Source organism: Spermophilus citellus, assembly GCF_964194105.1.
Source record: "Spermophilus citellus genome assembly, chromosome: 5".
Classification (NCBI taxonomy): domain Eukaryota; kingdom Metazoa; phylum Chordata; class Mammalia; order Rodentia; family Sciuridae; genus Spermophilus; species Spermophilus citellus.
The window spans coordinates 147,564,834-147,589,361 of NC_138186.1; the positions used below are offsets into that span (position 1 = coordinate 147,564,834).

Below are 24,528 nucleotides of genomic sequence, written 5' to 3' on the forward strand. Positions count from 1 at the left end.
GAGAGCAGCAGACAAGGCTTCTCAGGGCCCTGAGGTCTGAGATGACAGTGGGCCAGCCAGGTACACACATCAGGAGCACTCACCTTCACTGGGCCCTGGTTTGCCTGTGTACAGGCTATTTGATATTGAGTGACCTTGGTAATCTCCTCCACTGCCTGTGATAGGGCTTTTTAATTCTAATGTGAAATGAGATCGCCTCCAATTTGGCTGTGCTGTGGTGGCGCTCAGCTGGAACTTGCAAACTGTTAGCACGCTCACATTAATCATGGGTCCCAGAAAGCTTCCACCTTCATTTAAGTCAGATTTAGTTCTCTAAGTCTTCTTGCATTAATTTGGATGTGTGAAGAGAAGAAATGCTAAAAACGAGCTTTCTGCCATGATTCATGACATTTTAATAGTAAATTTTCCATGGCATGCAATGAAAACCAAAGCTAATAGTTGATCCAATGGCTAAAGTATTAATATTTAATTCTCAAGACTTTTTGGAGATTTTCTGCCTCTTTAATAGGAATTAACCATAGAAGAAAATGTTAATCAAAATGGCCTTTAAAAAAAAAAACAAACCCTTTTACATAAATGAGATTGTCTTTGGTATTTAATATCAGGGCATGGGGAAAAAACTCTTCTTGCCAGTATGTGTTAATACATTAGTCAGCAAATTCATTCCCAATTTGACTGTTGAGCTAATGACCACAATGAGTAGTGTTTTTCTCTCTGTGACTCTCCACTTTCCCCATCCTAATCCCTTTATTCTACTGAATATGCTGTGTTGGAGGAAATGAGAAGTCACCTAGAATTATGTTAAAATAATTATTAGGCAGTATCCTCATTTTTATTCCTCCCCTAGCAAGGAAACCCACCAATTTCAAACGGGGCATTCTTGTGTGGGGAATGGAAATATAGCTTTTCTGTGACATCTGTTCTGCCTGACCAGAAAGCTTCTGGAGTTGCCTGTGATGTGGTTAGCTTTTTCATTCTGGATGTGGTCTATTTCCCTGCACTTCTACCGAGACTGAATTTCCTTGGATAGATAATCCTGATTGAGCCTTGGAATGTCATCTTCGGTTTCTCATTGATTCTACCTACTCTTTCTTCATCTTTTCATTTCTTGAATATTTGAGTTGTATGTATGTGGGGGTCCCTTTAATGTGAGACCATCTCACTCTGCATTGATGCTGGTCCCAGCCATACCCCCCAAAGTGTATTTAACACTGATAACTTGGACTACCAGCTCTAGATAGTAAGGTCATATACCTGCGTTAATTAAGGTGGAAAGTGTGGCCAAGGATAAAAGACACTACGTGAGCACTGGACCCAGCACCTCTCTTGGTGACCATCAAATTTTATCAAGTTCTCCAGAACCTGTTCAACAACAAACACAAAAGATCACTGTTACATTTGGAGGATGGTGAAGGAGAGAACATCTCATGCCATATTACACATCTGTGAAGACCATCATCTCTGCGTATGTGGGTGGGTAAATAAGGAGGGGAGTAGGGTCTCCGAGTGCTTTTCCAGTTCTCCCTCTATCCCCATGTTTCAGGCATACCTCCTTACATCACTGCTGTTTATGCAAGATAGCAAGCTCAGCCCTTTAAAGCTGGGAAACCTTATCAGTCCATTTTAAAACTCCTTATATAGCACAAAATTGATACTCAAATACCGATTAAATTGTTCTATTATCTGCCTACAGGTATTAACTTAGTTTTTTTCAAAAAACATTTTCCAGCAAATCTGTGCCTTCTTCAGTCACTCAATTGACTACTATGACTACTATGTATTTCCATATTACTTTAAGAAGTATATCTTACTTACTTAAAAAAAAAAAGAGAGAGAAGTGTATGCTTATATTTAGTTATTAATTAGTACTCACTGTACCGTTTCCCCATGCATTTTGTGGTCCTTAAGATTAGAGCCTGGTTTCCCATAAAAACTGACAGAATAATTTACATAACAAACATTTAATGAAAAAGTCCCCAGCTGTTCAACATTAAAGAATGCTATTCCTTCCTTAAAATTATGGACAAGGGCTGGACATGGTGGCTCACGCCTGTAATCACAGTGGCTCAGTTGGTTAAATGTCTCTGAGTTCAATCCTTGGTATCCCCCAATCCCCTAAAAAAAAATTATGGCAAAGATAACAGTGATGAATAAATAGATTATGCACAGGGCATACTTAGCTACCTTTCTATATTTTTAAGTAAAGAACACTGAGGTTGAATTAACTTAGACTGATAATCTATATAATATCAAGCTTTAACATTACACATAATCAAGAATATTCAGGAACTGTTTTTTGGTTTTGTTTTTTTTTTGTTTTTGTTTTTTTCCTCTCCACTGGTAAGGAGGCAACAGACACTCTGCACTCTTGTTGTGTTTATTTCAGGTTGTTAGGATAATACTGGGGAAGTGGTCCATGGAGTTCTGCACATGTGATTAAACATATTTAAAAATAAATAATGAAGAACAAAAGAACTCAGAGGTTCTTTCTCATTTCATCTGTCCTAATTACTGTTGGTAAAATTATTTAACCTCCAAGGAGGTTCCAATTCAGACTTTAAAAGTTGAATTCCAAAAAGCAACTCAGGAGGTTGAGGTAGGAGAATCATGAGTTCAAGCCCAGCATGACAACTTAGTGAGACCCTGTCTCAAAAAAAAAAAAAAAAAAAAAAAAAAAAGGGCTGGGGATGTAGCTCAGAGGTAGAGTGCTATTGAATTTCATCCCTGAGAGAGAGAGAGAGAGAGAGAGAAATTGAGCTCCAAGAATTTTCTAAAGTTATTTAATTAATAGAATATCTCTTTGATGAACACTTTTCGGGCAATAAAACAATTACATAAGCATTTATCTTTTCAAAAGAAAATTCAAGGGTTGGGGTTTTGGCTCAGTGGTAGAGTGTTTGTCTCTCATGTGTGAGGGAGGCCCTGGGTTCTATTCTCAGCAATACAAAAAATAAAATAAAATAAATAAAATAAAGGTATTGTGTCATCTACAACTAAAAAAATTTGTAAGTAAAATTCAAGTTTAGGTAAAACCAGTAGTGATATTTCACATGGAAACACACTTAAAAGAACACTAAAGCAGAAAAATTTCTGTATACAGATGTTTAATCTTCTAAGGGAAAAAAAAAAAAAGAATCCTGATCTGGAAATTGAAAATGCATGAACCAAGCAGTGAAGCACAATTTCCTGGAGAGTGATCAAAAAGCAGTTGAGTCTGAATATTCAAACTCACACATACCTTCACGCATGCGTTTTCTACAAACCAGTCCATGCAGTGCTCTGCCACTCAGGATCTGGGCAGAGAATTATGAACAAGGCATTGCCTCGGGGGTTTGTCCTGGGAACAGTGCCATTTAACATTCTTATTAATTATTTGGTGGGGGAAGGTGAGCTATAAATAGAGAAGTTTCTTGCTGATATTTATAAAGGATAAATAGCTGGGAACTGAAGGGATCTTGAACAAATTTTGGTTAGATTTAGGTACATAAGGCAATTGATACCATGAAGGCAAAGAAGTTCTATGTACCACCCCAAGGTCATACAAGTGGGCTAAACTGATGCCACTGTTTTCATGTAAGCTCAACACACAGATTACTCGGCTTAAATGAAAAGGGGATGCCAATAATGCCCTCACTTCTGCATCGACCAATGCTAAAACTGTAGGCTGCAAGCTACTATTGGAAGATACGTGAGACAAGCTGTCATAAAATACTAATGGAAGAAAAACAGGTGTGGTCCAAAATGTTTGTTTAGTTCTGCTCAGAATACCAAATCCATGGTGACTCTTGATAACTGTTTCACCTTTATCCAAGCAGATATTATCTGTTTTCTTCAATTTCCATTTAGCAAAATTTGGCACATATCCTGTATTTTTCATATCATGATTTGCACTGTAGATACAAATATACAGTCCTTGAGAGCTGGAATTGCAACTTTGCATTCTGCATTTCTACCAGAAAAACAGATTTCCAACCCAGAGTTGTTAAAGATGGTTTAGTGTATCAGCAATAAATATGAATCACTTCTATAGCCTCAGACTTCCCTAAGTTTAAATCCTGGTTCTACAGCTAACTTCAAGGACTTGGGGAAGTTTCTAATCTTTGTGTCTCTGTTTCATCTGGGTGTAGTAAAAAAAAGTAGTAGGATTAATGAGAGGATTAAGTGGGATAATACATGCAATGAGCATAATACCTGGCATTATAATTGTTTAATAAATATTAGCTAGTAATTATAGTGGTAGTTATTGAAGAATGAATAATTTGCTTGGTGCAGTGGTGCATGCCTGTAATCCCAGCAATTTAGAGGCTGAGGCAAGAGGATCAGGATCACAAATTCAAGGCCAGTCTGAGCAATTCAAATAGAAAATCAAAAAGGCTACATATGTAGCTTGGTATTAAAGCTTCCCAGTACTACATTCAATCCCCAGTACCACAAAAAGAAAAAAAATATATCATTTAGTAAATGACTGATATACCAAACTGATAACCTTTGCACTTCGTTTTTGTTCAAATTTTCTTTTTTTTTAATTGATAAATAAAATGTGTGTGCATGTTAAAATAAAATAAAATAAACAGATATATAAGTAAATATTCTAGAGTAGTCCTTGTGCTACATTTTCCCTGAATAAATAACAAAGTTTCTCCCAGATTTAAGTCTTTCACCTTGGATAGAATTCAAGATGCCTTGTTTAATTAAATTTTAATTAAATTTCAGACAAATGAATACTTCTTTTTTATACTTATGTCCCAAATATTGCATGGTAGAACAAATCTGTAGGAAAACCCGGTAGGATAAGAACTTTGGCCTGTTATTTTATAGCGTCTCTCAAGTTTATAAGAAGTTCCTGTACTCTTTGAAGAACTACCTCCCTTCCTCATTTCTGGAATTCCCTCCTGACCACATAGCAACACTTTTCAACATCAACAATAAGTTAAAGTAAAAGTGAGTTTTATACTAGCAATAAGTATGCACTTTCCTCATCTCCAGAACACAGTGTATCTTGCCCATCTGCTTTTGCTCTACCGCTCAAACACATATTCGCTAAAATTTGTTAATGGTTTTTTAAAGGCAATGGCAAAATTTCCCAAATCAGTAGGGGTTTATTTGGATTAGATTAGTGCTGGTAGTTTAAACATGATAAACAGATTTTTTTTTTTTTTTTTTTTTTTAGCAGGAGTGGGTTCTTTGAAGATAGATTTGCATATCTATAAACAGGCAAGTTTCTCCAGGTACCAGAACATTTTTCTGGCATGTACTGAACTGTATTCATGAAGATAAGGAATATTATTACACATTCGGTGTAAACAGATCTTCTTTTACAGATAAATAGCAATTAAATTCATATTCTCAATCCTAACAGTAATTCATGAATAACAAGCTTACAGAAAAATGCCATCTTACCCCTCAATACTGATTTGAGGTTGAGCTTGGCTTGGCGGTGTAAGTCCTCAACACAAGGGGGTCTTGTGGTGGGAAGGAACACATTCTCCTGCTGGTGCCATGGAGCAGTATAGTGGACTGTCCATCGACTCTCCTCATCTAGGTTGGAAACCGCTACAGAAAGAAAGACAGAAAAAGTCAGGTGTTAAGTTAAGCTTCATTGGTCCCAAATTTGTTACACTAAGATAAGCTTTTGCCAGGCACGGTGGCACATGCCTGTAATCCCAGTGGCTTGGGAGGCTGAGGCAAGAGGATTTCAAGTTCAAGGCCAGCCTCAGCAACTTAGTGAGGCCCTAAGCAACTTAGTGACCCCATCTCTACAGGGCTGGAGTGTGGCTCAGTGGTTAAGCACCCCTAGGTTCAATCCCTGGAACCAGAAAAAGAGAGGAGGAAGGGAGAGCAGGTGGTTTTGGTTTCTACTACATAGCTAAGGAACAGCAAGGAGAAACAGAGCAAAATGTGACGGAGATGGAGACTGCAGAAGTCTTGCCCCTGTGCTCTGCTGGTAAAGAAAAGACTGACACCGCCCATCCTGCACACAATGCTTTCCTAGAATAATTGTGTGCACAGCTGACTGCTCCCCAGCAATTCAGGTCCTCCTTTTACTCCATGTTAGACCAAAATGAATGACAACATTGTCCGAGATCTCAATTTCCTACTTAACTCCACCACAACAAACATGAGTTATTCAATTGTATAATGTCACTGCATCATTAAATTAGATTGTCCTGACAGAAACAAATTTCATACCAGGAGGTTAGGACTAAATCTTTCCCATCCATAGCATTATTTTAAAACATCACTGTTATAAACTCAATTCTCTTAAAGATTTGCATAAACATTCAATTTAGTACATTTAGTGGCATATCTAATAGACATGGGAATCCATTTGTGCTATAAAATTTTCCTCTTATTTCTTGCTTTCATGGAATGCTTTCATATTAAAAATTTTAAAAAAACAGTGCAGTTGACTTTTTCCAACACAATTCAATTTAATATTCCCAACACACACAAAAAAAGTCCAAAACACTAGGAGAAAATAACAGGTTTCCAGAGACCAGGATAAATCTCTAAAATAATTTTCCTTTAATTCCCCTAGGGCTTGGGACTTCCTTGTTTCAAAATAACCTAAGCTGGAGTACAAGTAAAGCCCCAAATGAAGCTAACAGCACACAAACAAATTTATTAGCAGACAGGCATATTGTTTTAACTTGATGTTAAATACTTTCTGTATATCCACCACATGACTCAGGCACAGGAGAAAATAGAGGAAAAAAAAATAGAGAAAGCCTCTGTACTGCAGCATTTGCTGGTGATGATAGGTCGAACTCCTGTAAATCCAGCAGACTCTGAACTTATGAATCAGAGACAAGTCTTCCCTGACTCTGAGACTCTCGCCTGCGGTTCCCACTGCAAATACCCTTTTCTACCACATAACATGTACCAGAAACTAGATCAAGAAACAGATTCTCATGGTAAAGTGAAAAGGCATGCATGGACTATTACATCTATTTGAACATATAAAATTTTCCCCAAACCATAATATATAAACTTTAAACATATAAAATTAATTAAACATACCTCACAGCACAATTATAAATGAACTAATTATGTAAAGCTCTTACTTCACAAGACAACTCATGTAAAGAGTGGTTGCGATCGGAACAATGAATGTCATTCTGAAGGAGCCCTTAACTTCAGTGTCACCACCAAGAAGGAATTGTGCCTTCCTTAGACCCAGGAAACTTCAGCCACAATTCAGGTGGGACCCCATACACCATCTTTCCTATAGCTACTAAATAATAAAATCAGGTGAGTCTGAAAAGAATGATTCATTCTTTCTTTCTTTTGGGGATGTACCGGGGAATGAACTCAGAGGCACTCGACCACTGAGCCACATCCTCAGTTCTATTTTGTATATTATTAGAGACAGGGTCTCACTGAGTTGCTTAGAGCCTTGCTAAATTGCTGAGGCTAGCTTTGAACTCGAGATCCTCCTGCCTCTGCCACCTGAGCTGCTGGGATTACTGGTGTGCGTCACCACGCCCAGCCATGATTCTTCTTTTATAGGATTCTACTTTCTTCATAAATTGCAAAGTAGGCGATTAACATTGAGAACTAGACATCAAGTTAAAACAATATTCCTGTCTGTTGTTTGCTTATACAGTTTGATGAAAATGGTATATAAATTAGTAAATATTTCATGAAATCTGATTGAACAATGTTTTGCATGGTCCATATAACCATCAGTCTTAATACCCAAAACCCACAAAGACATGACTTCATTCTCATGTACATTACAGAAAGTCTAGCACAATGCCAAACTGGTTGTAGGTCCCCCAAATTATATCCAGAGTCCATTACAATGTTTTGTGCTAACATCCACTTATTTTTTTTAACTGCAATACTTATTTTTTTTTAACTGCAATACTTCATAGCTGGAAGACATGGAGATTTTGCCAATTATAAATCAAATCCAAATAATGGCATCTGAGTCCGTGTAATCGCACCATCAGCCCTAATGCACAGCTACCAACTGGCTCCTCTGAAAGAGCAGTTGTCTCTTGGCTGGTGCAACTCCCTCTTGCCAGAGCAGATTGTTATCAGTCCTTCCAAAGACAGCCTTGGGGCAAGACACACAGAAAATGAGCCCAGTGTGCTATTCTTTGTTGCTTTCTCCAGAGCTTCTCTTACCAGTTCCCCAACCCATGCATTTATCTAGTTTCCAAAAACTATATTAAATTGAAATAAACCCATAACCAGGTAAAAACAAGACGGTGTGGTTGTAAAATTTACATTTTCAAAAGGCACCTGGCTTAACGAAATTTAAACAAAAAGCAAGGACAAAAGCTCTGTACTTTACACAATCACTCATCAGTCTAGACAGTTTGTTCTTGAGCTTGTAAATACCTAACAGAGAGTGACAGGGAGCTTTAGAGGATCATTCCCACCAAAAGTATGTGACACATTACACAGAGGATCCCTTACGTCAGCTGCTCATCCAGCCACAGAATCAAAAATCAGACACCGAATACCAAAGAAAACAAAGTAAATACAAAGATTTTTCCCTTTTTTTAAAGGAATGCTTTTGAGAAGTACAAAAGAAATGGAGTCACTTAAAATTCCAATCATAAATGCAATCCTAGAGTTACAACAGTCTGAGCTCTTTGAACAACTTGGTATGGAGTAACTTATACCAGTTACACTATTTCCCATTCTGATTCCTGTCACTCAAAAGGACGAAGGAGCACACAAAACACAAAAGCACACACACAATAAATAGTGGCGAAAAGGAATTACTTACTTTTCTTCTTAAAAAGTTTAATGAAAGACTTAATCTTTGCATTAATGAACACCACCATTTCCAGGCGCCTACATGAGGTTTAGAAATTTAAGTCACATTAAAAGCTCAGTCCAGCAGGCAGGTGGCAAGCTGCACTCTTCTGCTCTAGATTCGAACTTTCTTCCTCCAAGGTCTCTCATCCAACTGCCCGGGGTGTTGTAACTCTGAGGTTGAGTTTATTGTTAAGCAGTTACAAACCATTAATAGTCCTTGAACCTGAAAAACTCCCAGTGAAACCTAATCTTTAAGGCTGGGAGCAGCCAGTGACAACAGGCTGGGAAAGAGAAAGCCAATCACGGATCTTATTTGCATGATAGCCACATCAGGCTTTCTGCCTCGGCGCTCATTCATTCCATTTCCTCTCCACACATCAGAAGTTTCTCCTCCCTGGAGTCCACAAAAACACTACAGATTTTCCTCTATGGAAGTCAAGATGAAACAAATCATGTCCCCAATTTTACTAGGCCACTATGAACAACCCAGATCTTTCTACAGGAGCAATTCCACGACGATGATTCCTTGACTCTCCAGTTAATTCTGGGTGTATAGGATTTAAACAGATACAGGGAAATAAAAGAACCAAACTATTGTTTCCTGACCACGCCCCTAGGCTCTGTCCCTCTTACCAAAGGAACATTCAGAAGCAGAAAAACTTTAGAATCACCAAGGAGCTACAAAAGACAGCTTGGTTGCATTTTTAAGCAAATAAAGATGCCCCTTCTTCTCACCCTTCTTGGCCAGGGACTAAGAATCAGTATAGCCTTTCCAAAGTGCAATCTTATTTGCAGCTAGTTGAAACAACTCTAAGAGGGTGGAGGGTGGGGCTTATAACCTTCTAACTCCAATGGAGAAATTAGATGAAGTACCTTAAAAATTTCCAGCTCTTCTTTAAGTATAATTATCATCTAAGCACCTAGTTTTCACAGTTCTATAACCACTCCTCCTCTTGGTAGCAGTCGCAAACAAGCTTGGTGGTTTGGGTTACTCTTTAACCTGAATATATTGAATTCTGGTTCTTCTGCCCATTTGCTGTCAATCACAGAGAACTAGGGAAACAAACAGGGGGAGGAATCAGAATTGGGGGATAGGTAGGCGTTTGAGAAATATTCCAAGAGGAAAGGGATAGCAACAAAAAGGATATTGATTATGAAATAAGAAACAATGGGAAAAATCCTCCTCACATACCCCAGCAAAACAGTTTTGAAACAATTTTGCTCACTTATTTTATAGCTTTGGGTCAGACTTGTAACTGAATGGAAAAATGTAATAATCCACTAATTCAAAACATTTAGTTTATAACAAAGGCTCTTAGTCAAAGAATAAAACTTATATAAGGGGTTTCCTCCGGGGAAAGCTTTGGAATGATGCCACTTTGAATCTTTTTATGCCCTTAACCTTACTTTTTTAACAATAAAAGCAAACCAAACATAGGAAATGCACTTATTATATTACCATACATAGTTATCATAGACTTCCAACTTTTGTTCTTTATCCTTTACGTAGTTTTAATTAAAGGTAATTAAATTGCCAGATGGCAATTGAGTAATAACTAAGATTGTAAATCAGATTATATAGTTCCTTAAATTAGTGAGCAAAGTTCCCCTTTAGAAAACAAATGTATCAGCAAGAGTGACCTCACTCTGCTCACCTGCATTAGAGACAGTAGAGTTCTGAGCAGAAATGCTTATTATGCTTCTATTCACCATCTGCAAAGTTTTGAGGTTAAGTGTCACCATGCATTCTTCCAATTGAAAACAGAAACTGTTCCTATTAAAAACGAACCCTGAATCTCAATCCTGCAGATTTTCATGTATACAATAATGACATATGAAATAAATCCACTCATTAAAATGATAAATTTTGTGCTCCTACTAAGTGCCATGCTTTCATTCAGTTGGGATACATACCTGAACAAAATAGGTAGGATTCCTGCCTTCATGGAGCTTACATTATTTGACATGGAACTATAATTGCATGGTAGATTAGAAGGTGCAATGGTCAGAAGAGAAAGTTGAGCAGGATAAAAGACTGAAGGTGAGAGGTGGTCTGGTGTTGCTGAATTAAATATTACTGAAATGGTAAGATTTGAATAAAAATTTGAAGGAGGTAATGGCAATAAAACAAAACTCTACAATGAGTCCCACTGGCTCTCATTTCAAAGAGGCAGGATATTTATCAGGCTGGGAGACCCATTTTAAATCCCCCAGGACTACTTAGGGAAGTGTTCTTTCCCCCTTAGAAAATGAACTGTAATAAGAGTCATGCACAGAGCGGAGCAATTTACTTTCTTGATCAAGATTAAGCCTGATGGTAAGTGACCATGGTTGTGAAAAGATAATGCCACTATGTGTTTACACACCAATCAGTGGTAAACATGGGGGCAGGAAGCAAGCTTCCATTCCAGCACCCTAGGGCACGGGCGTCCTTCACACATCATTCCAACCTGCCCCTGTAACTCCAGGTGTTCAGGTAATAAACAAAATAACTAATTATATTCACTAGTACTATTATGTATTAAGTTGTATTTGGGGAGAGCTTACTAATTATAAAGTTTTTCCCAGTAATACAGTCATCTCTTGCTTTATATCCTGTGTATAGGCATAAGAACAGGGAAATGTCTTTACCATATAATTTGCATGCCTTAGTGTCTAGTACTTATTAAGTTGCTCACTTTACATTTTAATAGGAAAAATGTAATTTCATGATACTTTCTAATAAGCTTTAGCCAGACATGTAGTGGGAGTAGAAGCCCCCCACCCCTCCAAAAAAAAAAAAAAATCAGAAACAAAAAGTAAACAAAAAAAGTTCTAATATCCTAGACCTTGGAAACTTGACAGCATAGCATAATAGCAAACAACCCAACTCTGTAACTGTTCCACCCAAGTTACTAGCTACTCCTACAGGAGGAGCCTCTCCATGCCTTGATTTGCTCAGCTATAAAATGGAAGTAATAATAGTATTTATATCACAAAGTTATTATGAGAACTTAATATGTTGTTATTATTACAACATCTTTGGAACAGTATCTGGATTTGGTATAGATGTACTTGTTAAAGTGATAAGTAAAATCTCAAGCAACCTTGAGTCAGGCTTTGGTGGAGGGGAATCAGCTTTCTGAACACTGAAATGGCTTCTCTACTGTCTCAGAGTTCAATTGCTAGATCCTTGAATGATTGCTCCAAACCTGATGCTTCCAGTTTGTATACACATAACATCTCTCCTACTTCCTAGAAGTTAAATTCTAATTGTTCTTTTAAAAATAGTTCTCAGCAGTTATCAGTGGACTTCTGGTTAGTACCCATGATCTTTCTCTCTTCATTTTTCCACCTACTTTTTCAATCATATACTGCTAACAACACAGCTCTCAAAACCTTACTCACTGACATAATAGCATGCTAATTCCTTTCCTACAGATGATGTTCTTTCTAGAACTGGAAAACTCTTATCAACGTTCAAAGATCTAGTCCTTAAACTTCTGTTTTATGCTTTTTATTTATTTCCCTTGAAATTTGAATGATTTTGTTAGTATAAGACAGAAGTTAGCAAATAATGGCCCTGGGGCGAAATCCAGCCAGCTTGTTTTTGATTGGTCAAAAAAATTAAAATAATAATGAATTTTATGACATGAAAATTACATAAAAATCCAAATTTCATTGTCCAATAATAAAGTTGCAATGGAACATGTATTTTCTAAGGCTGCTCTTTGAGCTGTAACAGACTGGATTGAAGTAACAAGACCCAACAATAGGCTGTCTGAAAGAAAACTCTTCTCATTGGCAAAGGAATACACAGAGTGAAAATGAAAGAATGATGTTTTTTTCACCAGTGTGACCATAAGACCTGACAATATCATTTTTAGAGAAGGAAAAGTTCATTTGGGGAGTTCTCAATTTTAGAGATCTTAAGTCTATAGATGGCTGACTCCATTCCTCAGGGCTCAAGGTGAGGCAGAGAATCATGGCAGAAGAGTGTGGCAGAGGAAAGTGGACCAGGACATGATGTCAGGAAGCAGAGAGACTCCACTTTCTGGATACAAAATATATACCCTAAAGCTACTCCCCCAGAGACCCACGTCATCCAAACACACCCTACCTGCCTTCAGTTACCACTCAGTTAATTCCTACCAGGGGATTAATTCTCTCATAACCCAGTCATTTCAACTCTAAACCTTCTTACATTGCCTCACACATGAGCTTTTGGAGGACACCTAATATTTAAACCATAACAAAGAGGAAAGAATATTTCAAGCAAATGGAATCCTAAAGCAAGCAGGAGTAGCTGTATTCAAACCTGACAAAACAGGCTTCAAGGTAACATCAGCCAAGAGGAAAGGAAGGAAACTACATATTGACACTCTGTGATTGTAAATAAATAGCACAGATATCAGAGCACAAAATTTAAAAAAAAAAAACAAATGCTACTAGACATAAACAGAGAGATAGACCCCCACATAATAATAGAGGGTAACTTTAATATCCCACTCACCAAGAGATAGATCATCCAGACCAAAAAGAAAATCAACAAAGAAACAGCAGAATTAAATTATACTAAAGATAAAATAAACTGAACAGATATTTGCAGAATATTTCAGCTAACAGCTGCAGAATATACATTCTTTTTGTCATCACATGGAACTTTTTCCAAAAATAGATCATATATATTAAGTCATAAAGCAAGTCTTAACAAACACAAGAGAAATGAAATAATTTCTTGCGTTTTATCAGATCCCAATGGAATGAATAGAAATCAATAACAAGAGAAACTATAAAAATTAAACAAGCACATGAAGATTGAATAATATGTTTCTGAGGGTCATTGAAAAAAATAAACGTGGAAATTAAAAAGTTCCTAGAATCAAATGAAAACAGAAACACAGCATACCAGAACCTATGGGATACAGCAAAGCATACGAATAAGGAAGTTTATAGCTACAAATAACTACATGAAAAACATATAGATTACAAGTAAATAACCTAATAATGCAGCTCAAGGTCTTTAAAAAAAAAAACAAGAATAAACCGAACTCAAAATTAGTTGAAAGAAAGAAATAACACAGATCAAAGCAGAACTAAATGAAATAGAGACTAATATAAAGTATCAAAGAAACAAACTGGTTCTTTGATAAGATAAACAAAACTGACAAGCCATTAGTTAACTAATCAAAAGAAAATGACCATCCAGGGGCTGGGGTTATGGCTCAGTGGTAGAGTGCTCACCTAGTACAGGTAAGGCACTAGGTTCGATCCCCAGCACCACATAAAAATAAGTAAATAAAAATAAAGGCATTGTGTCCACCTACAACTAACAAATATTTTTTAAAAAGAAAAGATCCAAATAAATAGAGATGAAAAAAGGGACTACTATCATTAAAATCCACAGATTATTAATGAATACTTTCAAAAACTATATGACAATAAGTTGGAAAATCTAAAACTCAAATTCCAGACATATATAAGTTACCAAAATTAAACCAAGAGGAAATAAAAAACATAAATGGATCATTAGCAAGTGATGAGATTGAAGCAGTAACAAAGTCTCCCAGCAAAGAAAAGCCCCGGACTAAATAGATTCAAGTTGACTTTTCACCAGACTTTTAAAGAACTAATATCAATGCTTCTTAAACTATTCCACATAGCTGGGCACAGGGGTACATGCCTGTAATCCCAACAATTTAGGAGGCTGAGGCAGGAAGAAGATCACAAGTTTGAGGCCAACCTCAGCAACTTAGCAAGCTCCTAAGCAAGATCCTGTCTAGAAATAAATAATAAAAAGGGCTGGGGTGTAATTTAGTGGTAGAACACTTGCCTCCCATGCACAAAGCCTTGGGTTCCATCCGAGTTCAATAAAGGACAAAACAGAGGCATCACAATACCTGACCTCAAGATCTACTTCAGAGTAATAGTAACAAAAACACCATGATATTGGCATAAAAATAGAGACCATGAAATAGAATAGAGGACCCAGAAATAAATTGAGAATGAAATATGTAATCAACAAAGATTACAACGTTTGTCTAAGTTGGAAGCACAAGGAAGGGAAAGAAAAATCAGATATGACAAAGTTATGGTCAAGGCTGGGTACTAAATGATGATTTTAAGCACTGCTCAGAGAATCTTTAAGAGCTAAAGCTCTTAAATAGAAAATTCCTTAGCCCATCCTTATTTGTAAATGGTGCCTTTACTTCTTGTTGTTTTAGACTATTTTTCAAATTCAAGTTTAAAATAGAAGACTGTCCATGACTAATTTAGATTTACTTGTTATCTTTATGCATGGCTAACATACTTGAAATACAATTTGTAAATCCTTAGACACACATTCATTCATTCTTGGGCTTTTCAAGCTCATTGGGAGCATTTGAAAACATCACATGATATAAGCATTCTGAGTTATGAAATGAAATGTACATGTGGTAGAGATTATAGAAACTGCATTTACTTCACACACACACACACACACACACACACACACACACACAGAGTATTTTTAAAGGTAATGTTGTAGAGGTATTCATTTTTCAAGTAATAGTTCAAATATTAACCTTCTTTAAGAAGCATTCCTTGAAAAAGTCTTAGTAACTCTTTAATTTTAAAATATGTCATAGAATGAAAACTTGTGCCAGATGACAGATGTTCATAAAGAATTATTTTAATTGTCCCACAAATCATGTTAGTCCACAAAAGTACATTTAAAATTATCAATTTTCAAAACTTCATTGATACAATGACCTGTTCTTTCTTCTGCTTCTGAAATAATTTTTATGATGAATCATACAATATATTGAAAAAGACAAGTGGAACTCTCTCTCTTCCTCACTGTGGGGTGGGGGATGGTGAGAAGTAGAAAGGGAAACCTTCAGAGATGATAATGTATCAATTCTTCAGAAGAAATTTAATCTGGCATCCACTCTGCCAGATGCTAAAAAACACCCTTCACGGGCTGGGGATGTGGCTCAAGCGGTAGCACGCTCGCCTGGCATGCGTGTGGCCCGGGTTCGATCCTCAGCACCACATACAAAGAAAGATGTTGTGTCCACCGATATCTAAAAAATAAATATTATTTAAAAAAAAAAAAACCACCCTTCACTCTGCATGTATTTGAAGCTAAAGGCTTCTGCTGGGAACCTAGTTAATAATTTAATCCAATACCACTGCTACCACCTGCTCGGTCCATTTCAAAACGTCTGCTATCACTGTGGCTAGTTTAGCCAAGCCACAATATTCATGTGACAAATGTTGAACAAATGAAAGGCGAGGCAGACAGAAAACATGCTGCAAAAGAGAGAGAGAGAGAGAAGAATAAAAAAATCCAAATCACAAAAAGCCCTGCTGACACAGCATTACAAAGTTCAACCTCGCCTGCAGGGATGGAAGGGTACAAAGTCTCCCTCTGGCAGGGGTGGGATCATCTAGAGACTGTCCTGCCACCATATAAATGGGGTGGGGAAATAGAGAGCTTTGGGTAGGAGATGGGCCTTGAGGTTGGAATTAATAGTGACCAACAACAAATAGCATTGGGAAATCATAAAAAGGGAGCTTTCATGGGCTCCTAGAGTGTTCAAGTTGAAGAGATCCCTAAGCAACGTCCAATGTACTCCCTCTGTGTTACAAATAAGTATCCTGAAGTAAATCTCAGAGCTACTCAGCATCTGAACTAATGGTCCAGTTGTCAATATACCGGCCGACCTGCTGCTGCCAAGTTAGTGGGGTCCATACCCATTTCTGCCTCAATGACCTTCCACATGCTATCCATCCACCTGCATGCTGGATTTCTGACTCCCTTGTTTGGCATGCCTCTGTTCATTTTTCAAGTAATATTTCAAATATTAACCTTCTTTAAGAAGCATTCCTTAAATGAGTCTTAGTAACTATTTTTAAATATGTCATTTCATTTCAAGGATAACTTCCTCAAAAGTGAACTGTGTCTCTCTTGCAGAAAGAATGAATAATTTCATTAACTACATGCCTCTTATACTTGAATCAACCATTCTTCATGAGGTTGTACAGCTCTGATCCATCCACCCAAGTAGTTCTGATTCACCTAATTCATTCTACAAAGCCTACACTTGGCTCATTCCAGGAGAAAAATAATGTATGTGAATAGAACTACAGACCAATTATTTCACTTAGAAAGTTCACTCTTCTTACTTTCAGACTATATATTAAGTAAGGGTCTGGTACAGCTTATATAAGAGAATAATTTTCAATTGCTTGAAAATTAAACTATGTCTTCTTTGCTATTTAAATCTAACATAATTATATATTCTGAAAGTAAAAGTAACAAGGGAAATTAATCTTAAAATTTGAAAGGAAAAAATTGATGCAACTTTTCTTCCAGAACCTTTGAGGGAGGAGGGGGACAAAATTTAATTGTGGAATGAAAAGACAAAATATAATGTGATGATCTTAGAGAGTAGTTTAAAAGAGTCACGTGATTAGTTAAAGTGCTCAGAGCTCTCTCATATTTTAAAAACTGGATAATATTTAAGGCCTGCTTGATTGACAGTGGTACAAACTTACAAAGAATCTATACTTGAGGAGAATTTTCTACGTAGAAAAAAATTGGGAGTAAGGACTTCCTAATAAATACTCACCTATGGGAGACACCATGACACTCAATGGAGTACTGGTACAGGAAAATGATATCTAAAGCTGTCACAAGTCTTATAAAAAAGTCCTCTAAACTGTGCAAGGTGGCACACGCCTATAATCCCAGTGGCACAGGTGGCTGAGATGGGAGAACAGCAACTTCAAAGCCAGCCTCAGCCTCAGTGGGGCACTAAGCAACTCAAGGAGACCTTGTCTCTAACTAAAATGTAAAATAGGGCTGGGGATGTGGCTCAGTGGTTAAGTGCCCCTGAGTTCAATCCCCAGTACTACCCCCCACCACCACCAAAAAAAGAAAGGCCTCTAGTTTCACACATTCTCATTCATAATCATGTCTCAAAACAATATCCTCATCTTCCACTGGGTGCAGCTCAGATTCTATGATCTTTGTGTCCATTTCAGCTTCAACATGGACAAAGTTGGTATTATTCCTCCAGAAAGATTTATAAATATTCATAAACTACCTAGTATCTACAATCAAGTTCTGATGAAGGTAGCACCCCTGACCTATAAGAAACATTTTCTGAATCAATAGGGAACAGCTACATTTCATAACAAGGACCAAGAAATAAAAGAGGTCCACATCAATTTAAAACCAAAAAATAAAACTTTTCAATAACGGAATCCTAAAGGAGACAAATTTCACTTGGAGAGAAGATAATTCTGAAATCACACTGTCGAAGAATAGGAAAAAAAATCAATTTAAAATGAACCAAAGAATATCAGATTTGACCTTGACTAATTTCTTCACAATTAAAGATCAGTAAGTATTAATGATTTAGAGCACAAAATAACTAGAGTTAATTATTTAGTAAGCAAAGGAACAATCTTTGTGAACTTGGGTTCTGAAGATTTCAATAGCTCTTGATGTTCTCTTTATTTCTTATAATTTTTTATATTGCTTTATATTTGGTTAAGATGAATGCTGCAATTAATAAGCTGGTGTGATCAACTGCTTCTGTTAAGAGGACAGCTGGTTCACATATAAAAATGATAATGAAATAAATTAAAATAGACTATTTTGCTTTGCTGATGAACTGAAAACAGTATTTATAATTAAAAGTAGCCAACTATGTTTGGTTTTCTAGTAATGATGAAGGAGGGTAAACCTAGGCAATTTTTTATGTTTATCTGATTAGTTCTGGGTTTAAAAAACTTTTTTAAAATATATTTTGAAATTAGTGAATAACAGCGGTAGAATTCTTCAGACAGCAAAGCCTTAATTCCTTATGAAGCCTGAGAGTTATAAAGGCTTTGCAATGAGTCTGGAGCTGAGGTGGCAGGGCAAAGGCGATCAGGCTGATGTAAAGTGATAGATATTTGGAATTCATCTGGACAATTCAGAACTTTCATCAACATCAGCCTGACAAAGATTTTCTAAGTAATGAAAGTCTTCCTCTAAATTCAGTTCTTCATATTATTTTGCTGACTTTTCTTTGCAACTCAGAAAGACTATTTTTAATATGTAAATAACAAATGACGGCAGTGGACAAGAATAAAAACGCCAATTATTGTCCCAGGAACCTAATATTTCCAAAGCAACTATTTCACAACATAGATTTCTGAACCGACAGCATGGAAGGACCTCCACACTTGCTGGTGTTCCCTGTTACTAGATGGCGACACAATTAGGGCACAGCTGGAAGGGAAAGGAGGCGTGTTGATTGCAGGGGCATATAATTAGATCCTCATAGAATCTGAGGAAAATCAAATGGCAATCAAAACAATAATGCTAATAATGCTAATACTGCAATAATGCCTCTGACTTTGGGAAAATGACATGCCTGGACCCGCCCCACCAGCATCACACAGGTGCAAAATGGAAAGCAGGGGAAAAAATGGTTTTTTTTTTTGCATCTTAGCAAATAAAGTAATATTATGAAAGATTAAGATAAGCAGTATTCCTCATGCACCTAGCAATATTTTTAACTTATAGCCAAAAATATGAAGCTTGGAATTGGAAAGACAGGTGTATATATTTTATAATTTGGGCCTCTGTTTTGGGAAATGATAATGAAAAAGGATGGGAGAGGTGTAAAAAAAATCTAACGATTTGACCAACACTGAAGACATAAGCAATCAGTATGTCCTTGAACCAGAATAAAAATAAAAGTGAGGTATTTGGGAAGCAAATAAAAGAGGATCTTATAATGCCAAGTAGTTCTTCCAAACCTTTCTGATACTGTATGACAGATCCCAGAAGAGTCAGATACATCCAGTTTTATCAGCTTATTTGAAACACTTATTTCTTTATATGTAGCCATCCATATAAATCATTACATGATAAAACAATTTTGGGGGCTGCAAGGATATAGCTTTGTGGAAGAGCTCTTGCCTATCATGTATAAGGTCCTGGGTTTGATGCCTGCACTGCCAACAAAACAAAAAACAAACAAAAAAAAAAACTTATACAAGGTTACCATGATCAATTCTCATTTGCAAACCATATTTAATCAAGCATCCATTTAGGCTATTGAAGGTGATTTAAAATACCCGCACTTTCCCATACTTACTTGATGTCTATGCACAATCATCTGTAATCTGATTGGAATTTAATTATTCTAGCTGCTTTCTGAAAAGAAATACTCACCAATTGCACCCCACTGGATAGAAGAATCAGCCACAGACTCCAGACAATATATTATATTCATTATCAGAATAAATCCCCAAGCATCTCTGCAGAGTTCACACCGTCAGGATGCCCCATATGGAAACAGAATAAATTCACTTCCTCGCTCAGTAGCTTCCCTCTTCCTCTTTGTCAATACAATCACAACTTCCCTCTGACAGGATAATTCTATATTCTGAACTTTTTGAGGTTTACTTAAATTGCGTCTAACAGCACCCACCCCAACCCCTCCCTGCAATAAACACAGCCTCTTCTTTTTGCAGCTGCTGAATGTCACAAATAGCTTCTTGTATAATCTGACTTAGAATGCACCCCAAACTAGACATGTTGAATGGCAATGTGAATGCTTCATTCAGAGAGAACTCAAACGTGTAGAATGTCCTGAAAACATCACAGAGGCAAAGGGGATCATTAGGAAGTCTTGGGGCAGAAGATTGCTTTCAGCAGTTGCCTGCAAATTCTCCTCAGGTCTATGCAAATGACGAGAGAGAGGTTTCAGAAGATTCCCACAGCGATCAAAGGAGGACTTGAGAATTCCCCTGAGCAGGCTGTCTGGATGGGTTTTTTTTCTAATGTGGCCTCCATTCTCCACAACAAATGTGTGTCCCTCCAGCTTTCCTAAGGAAATGTGCTTGCCCTCAATCTATTCATGCTGTAGCATCAATTACCCATTCCTAAATGGAAACATTTTTTAAGAACTTTATTTTCATGTGCTGTGCACTCCACCCCAGGGCAGTTCCCCTGTGGATATTTCTGTAAACTCCTGGAAGATGAGGGCCAAATCCATGCCCCTGTGTTTTGAAGTGCCAACTTGTGCAACCTTTGGTGAGAGGCAAAACTGATGTAAGTAACTTTTTGAAAAGCTTTCCCCTGTGCTGAAACTGGAGTTTATTTTCCTGAATAACAGGTATATTGGCAATCAAATGATTACGGGGCTGGAGGGGAAAAGGGGGATGTCAGAGTTAATGGTAAGATGTTTCCTGTTGCTAGGGAGAGAGGAAGCAGAGGACTTGACTTTTCACCAACTCTTTCTTTGATCAGATGAATTCGCCATTTCTTCAGGACAGCAAATCTCTCCTGATCTCCGACTCTGCTCAGACCTCCTGTGGTACTCGTTCATGGAAATTTGTACTTTTTTTTTTTTTATAGAGCTACATTTATTTTGTGTAGTGATTTGTTCAGTGACTAAATCTCTCAGTGGACACAGGATCTGGACCATACCCCAATGGCCAGCTTGCTGAATCTGCAGGGTCCAGGGCACTAAACCAGGTCTACTACACACTAGGCTTGTAATTAACATGATTTCATTAAATGAATAAGTTGCAGCAAGAAAATAAACAGTTGAAACAAAATAATCGACTCCAGAGGATTCATTCTTATAGTATTAAAAAAAAAAAAAAAAAGTAGCCATGCCCTCTCAGATTGGTGGAGCTTGGAACTGCAAAGTTTCTTGAAGGATGTATTTCATTTGTTTGCAGCCTTATTTCATACATTAAAGACTCACCAGGCCAAGTACCACCCCCTAGGCCCCTAGGCTCGGCAGATAACAAAATGAAGACAACCCTTGGCTATGAAGCCTTTCCTAACTTTTCCATCTCCCGGCCTTCTTCTCAGGAGTGTGGGCTGTCCACTCCTTTGTGGTCTATCTACTCCATATCTGTGTCCATCTGACTCCTCTATTACAACCTGTGTTTCTGGAAGACTGGAACTGGGCCTACACGGCCTTTGGAAATGTCAGTAAAGTTTGTTGATCAAATAACATAACGAACAAATGAGGAATCTAAGGAGCCATCTACTCTATCTGTGAGGCATTTTACTGGATGGAAGAAGATGGACACAATGGAATGGTATTAAGGCACATTTCAAATTGGAGAGTGCTTACCTTGAATAGAGGATAGGAGGAAAGACTGTCAAGGAACACATGATATGGAAAGTGACCTGTGAACTAGACCCTGATGGATTAATAGAATTTGCTAGGGTATGAAACACATTCTGAGTAGACAAAAAGAGCAGAAGCAAAGGCATAAAGAAGAAAGCGAATCATCAGAGTACTGGGAATATCCCAGGTACAAGGATGGAAGCAGCTGCCTGTAGAGCACATTGCCATTCTCAGACTCTCTTGCACCTACCTGTGCCTCAGTCCCTGGCTTAGCATTTGCAAAGGAGGCTCACAGGGTGGAGCTGGCTGAGGACTTGAGTCCTCACTTCCATACTCCTCCTGCTCCAGATTTTTTGCTGATAAGTCTGACTGTTGAGATAACTGAAGTCTGTTTCTAGTCTCTACTTTCAAGGAGGTGGGAGACAGGGCATGGAGCACTCATTTAGCTGGTAACATACACAGCTGAGGCACTGGGGTCTTGGAGTCGAATGCTGACTACCGGGTTTGACTGCAGTCAAGATAATGACTCCCTTGGACAACCAGTTCTCAGGGAGCCATTCCTGGGAGTCTGGCTTGGCCTGCTCTCCCAGCTTTTCCTGTTATAGCCTATTTACACCCTTCTGCTTACACTATTGTCTGCATCTGAACCTGCCTGAATCAATCTGCTGGCCTGATGGGGTGGTAAAGCAGGGCATGTGGGGATGGCCATCGGAGACAAGGCTATTAAAGTTAATTCAGCAGTGCAGAGCTTTGCCTATCAAGCCAGAGATGTTAGACTTCATTCAGTTGGCAGCAGTTGAACATCACAGTTTCTGTGCGAGATAGGGATCTATGTCATAGAAAAATGTTAGAGCTATGGAAAAGCGAATGGAAAAAACAGACCAATTGTGTAACGCCAAGATAAATGAATGTTGATGGAAAAGGAACGGAGGTAAAACATCTGCCCACCACACTAGTGACCCTCCCACCCACTACCTTCCGCAGGCACAATCTCCACTTGTATCATAATGTTCTCTTCCTCTCTGAATGCTTTCTCTGTTTCAGACAGGACACCAGCAGTCAGTGACTCCCATCAACTCTGGCCTCACCAGTGTCTCTTTCCATTTCATATTGTTGGGAAATTTTGAATGATTATTTTGTTCCTGCTTTATGTGATATTTTTAGGAGGGTTTTGCTGAAACTATACACTCACAATCAAAACCCATAAATGAAAAATAACAAGAACACAAAAGGTTTTCTCTGTATTCACTTGTAAAATGCTGACTTACCCCACCTTAATTACATATGACTCTCAAGTACTACATAAATTCTGATGGAGAACATAAAAAATCTAACCACTACCAGTATTTTAGGAAAGAACATCAGAACACTGAACTCAGGCAGGCAGTGCCTTTTTGAAATAGATATAAAGGCAAATGCCAGAGTACTTAGAGGCAAACAACAGAATCCACTCTAGTAATATTAATATTTTTAAAAAGATTCGTTAAAGGATATTAAAGAGCTTGCACAATCTCCATGAGGGCCAGAGGTTAAAAATTGACTTGCCACCCAGCCAAAACTGTTACAAACACTGCCACTGCTGCCACCTACTGGCCATTATAGATCATGCGCATGACAGGATGCCATGGGTCTCCGGGAGACCTTTCAGGAAGAGAAGAAACCTAGTGCTGTAGGGTTTGCAAATAAATCCAAACAACTCCCTCAGCTACTGCTCAACATTCCTCAGGGTGGCATCTAAATTCATGGAATGAATCTGTTAGCAGAGCTTAGGTCACAAACCAGCACTCTGGTTGCAAGGGAGTTTGGGGAACTGACAGGTTAGTCTAGGTAGGAGAGGAAGTCAAGCCAGATAGGATGGGATTAGAGTTGAGTGATACAATTATGGAGCCTGCTGCAGAACAAGTGCTTCATGAAGAGTAATTAACCGATAAGCTCCAAAGTCAATCTGGACTTGCGTTTTCTTACCTCAACTTTGATTCAGGTTCTGAAATAGTTATTTACATCAGAAATTACTGAATTAGAAGCTGAGAAAGTCAGAGAAATCTTTTACTCAGCTTGTATCAATGGCCTGCAGAATTCACCAAGTAGTGCCTACCACTGTCTGCTGACTGTATCAACTCCACAGTGCTGATTGGTCTCTTTCCAAGGACTCCTTTTCTAGAGAACTAAAAAAAACATTACAGCAGATTCTTTTTAAAAGACACGCTCCAATTCACATTATGTAAGAAAAACAATGACAATAGAATCATAGAATATTCACAGGAATGATTTCCAGAAAACCAGATCACAACATGGATTGTTACAATCTCACTTCATAACAAAAATGGCAAGTTCTGTAAACTCATGTTTACAGCCACCCCATATAATTAAAGTTGGAAAAACAAAACTAGAAAAGTTAATTCCCCACCATATACTACAATCTCATGCAGAAAAGAATCAACAATCTAAGCAATGACTCAGTAACTTTAAACCTCACATATCCTAAAAATGCCACTGAAAAACAAAATACTCCATAGCTAAGCATCTAGAGAGAATATAATTTTTCTGGGTACCAGAAACAAATCTGCATAAACAACTCTTTTCCAAATAAGGTTAAAATATTTTACCATGTATGTAGTTAACACCTTCAACAGTA

At 37.7% G+C, this 24,528-nt stretch overlaps 1 protein-coding gene across 4 annotated transcripts in view; it reads right to left on the reverse strand.

The window, feature by feature from the left end:
- The window catches only part of NHSL1 (NHS like 1), a 238,000-nt gene that overhangs the window by 55,833 nt on the left and 157,639 nt on the right, over nucleotides 1-24,528 (reverse strand). For 3 of the 4 annotated variants that reach the window (XM_081293807.1, XM_081293806.1, XM_081293809.1), the window contains exon 2: nucleotides 5,401-5,553. In XM_081293807.1, coding sequence (XP_081149933.1) covers nucleotides 5,401-5,553 — 153 coding nt within the window. Of the gene's footprint in view, nucleotides 1-5,400; nucleotides 5,554-8,743; nucleotides 8,877-24,528 lie in introns of those variants that run through there. The other variant, XM_081293808.1, reaches the window with a different exon arrangement.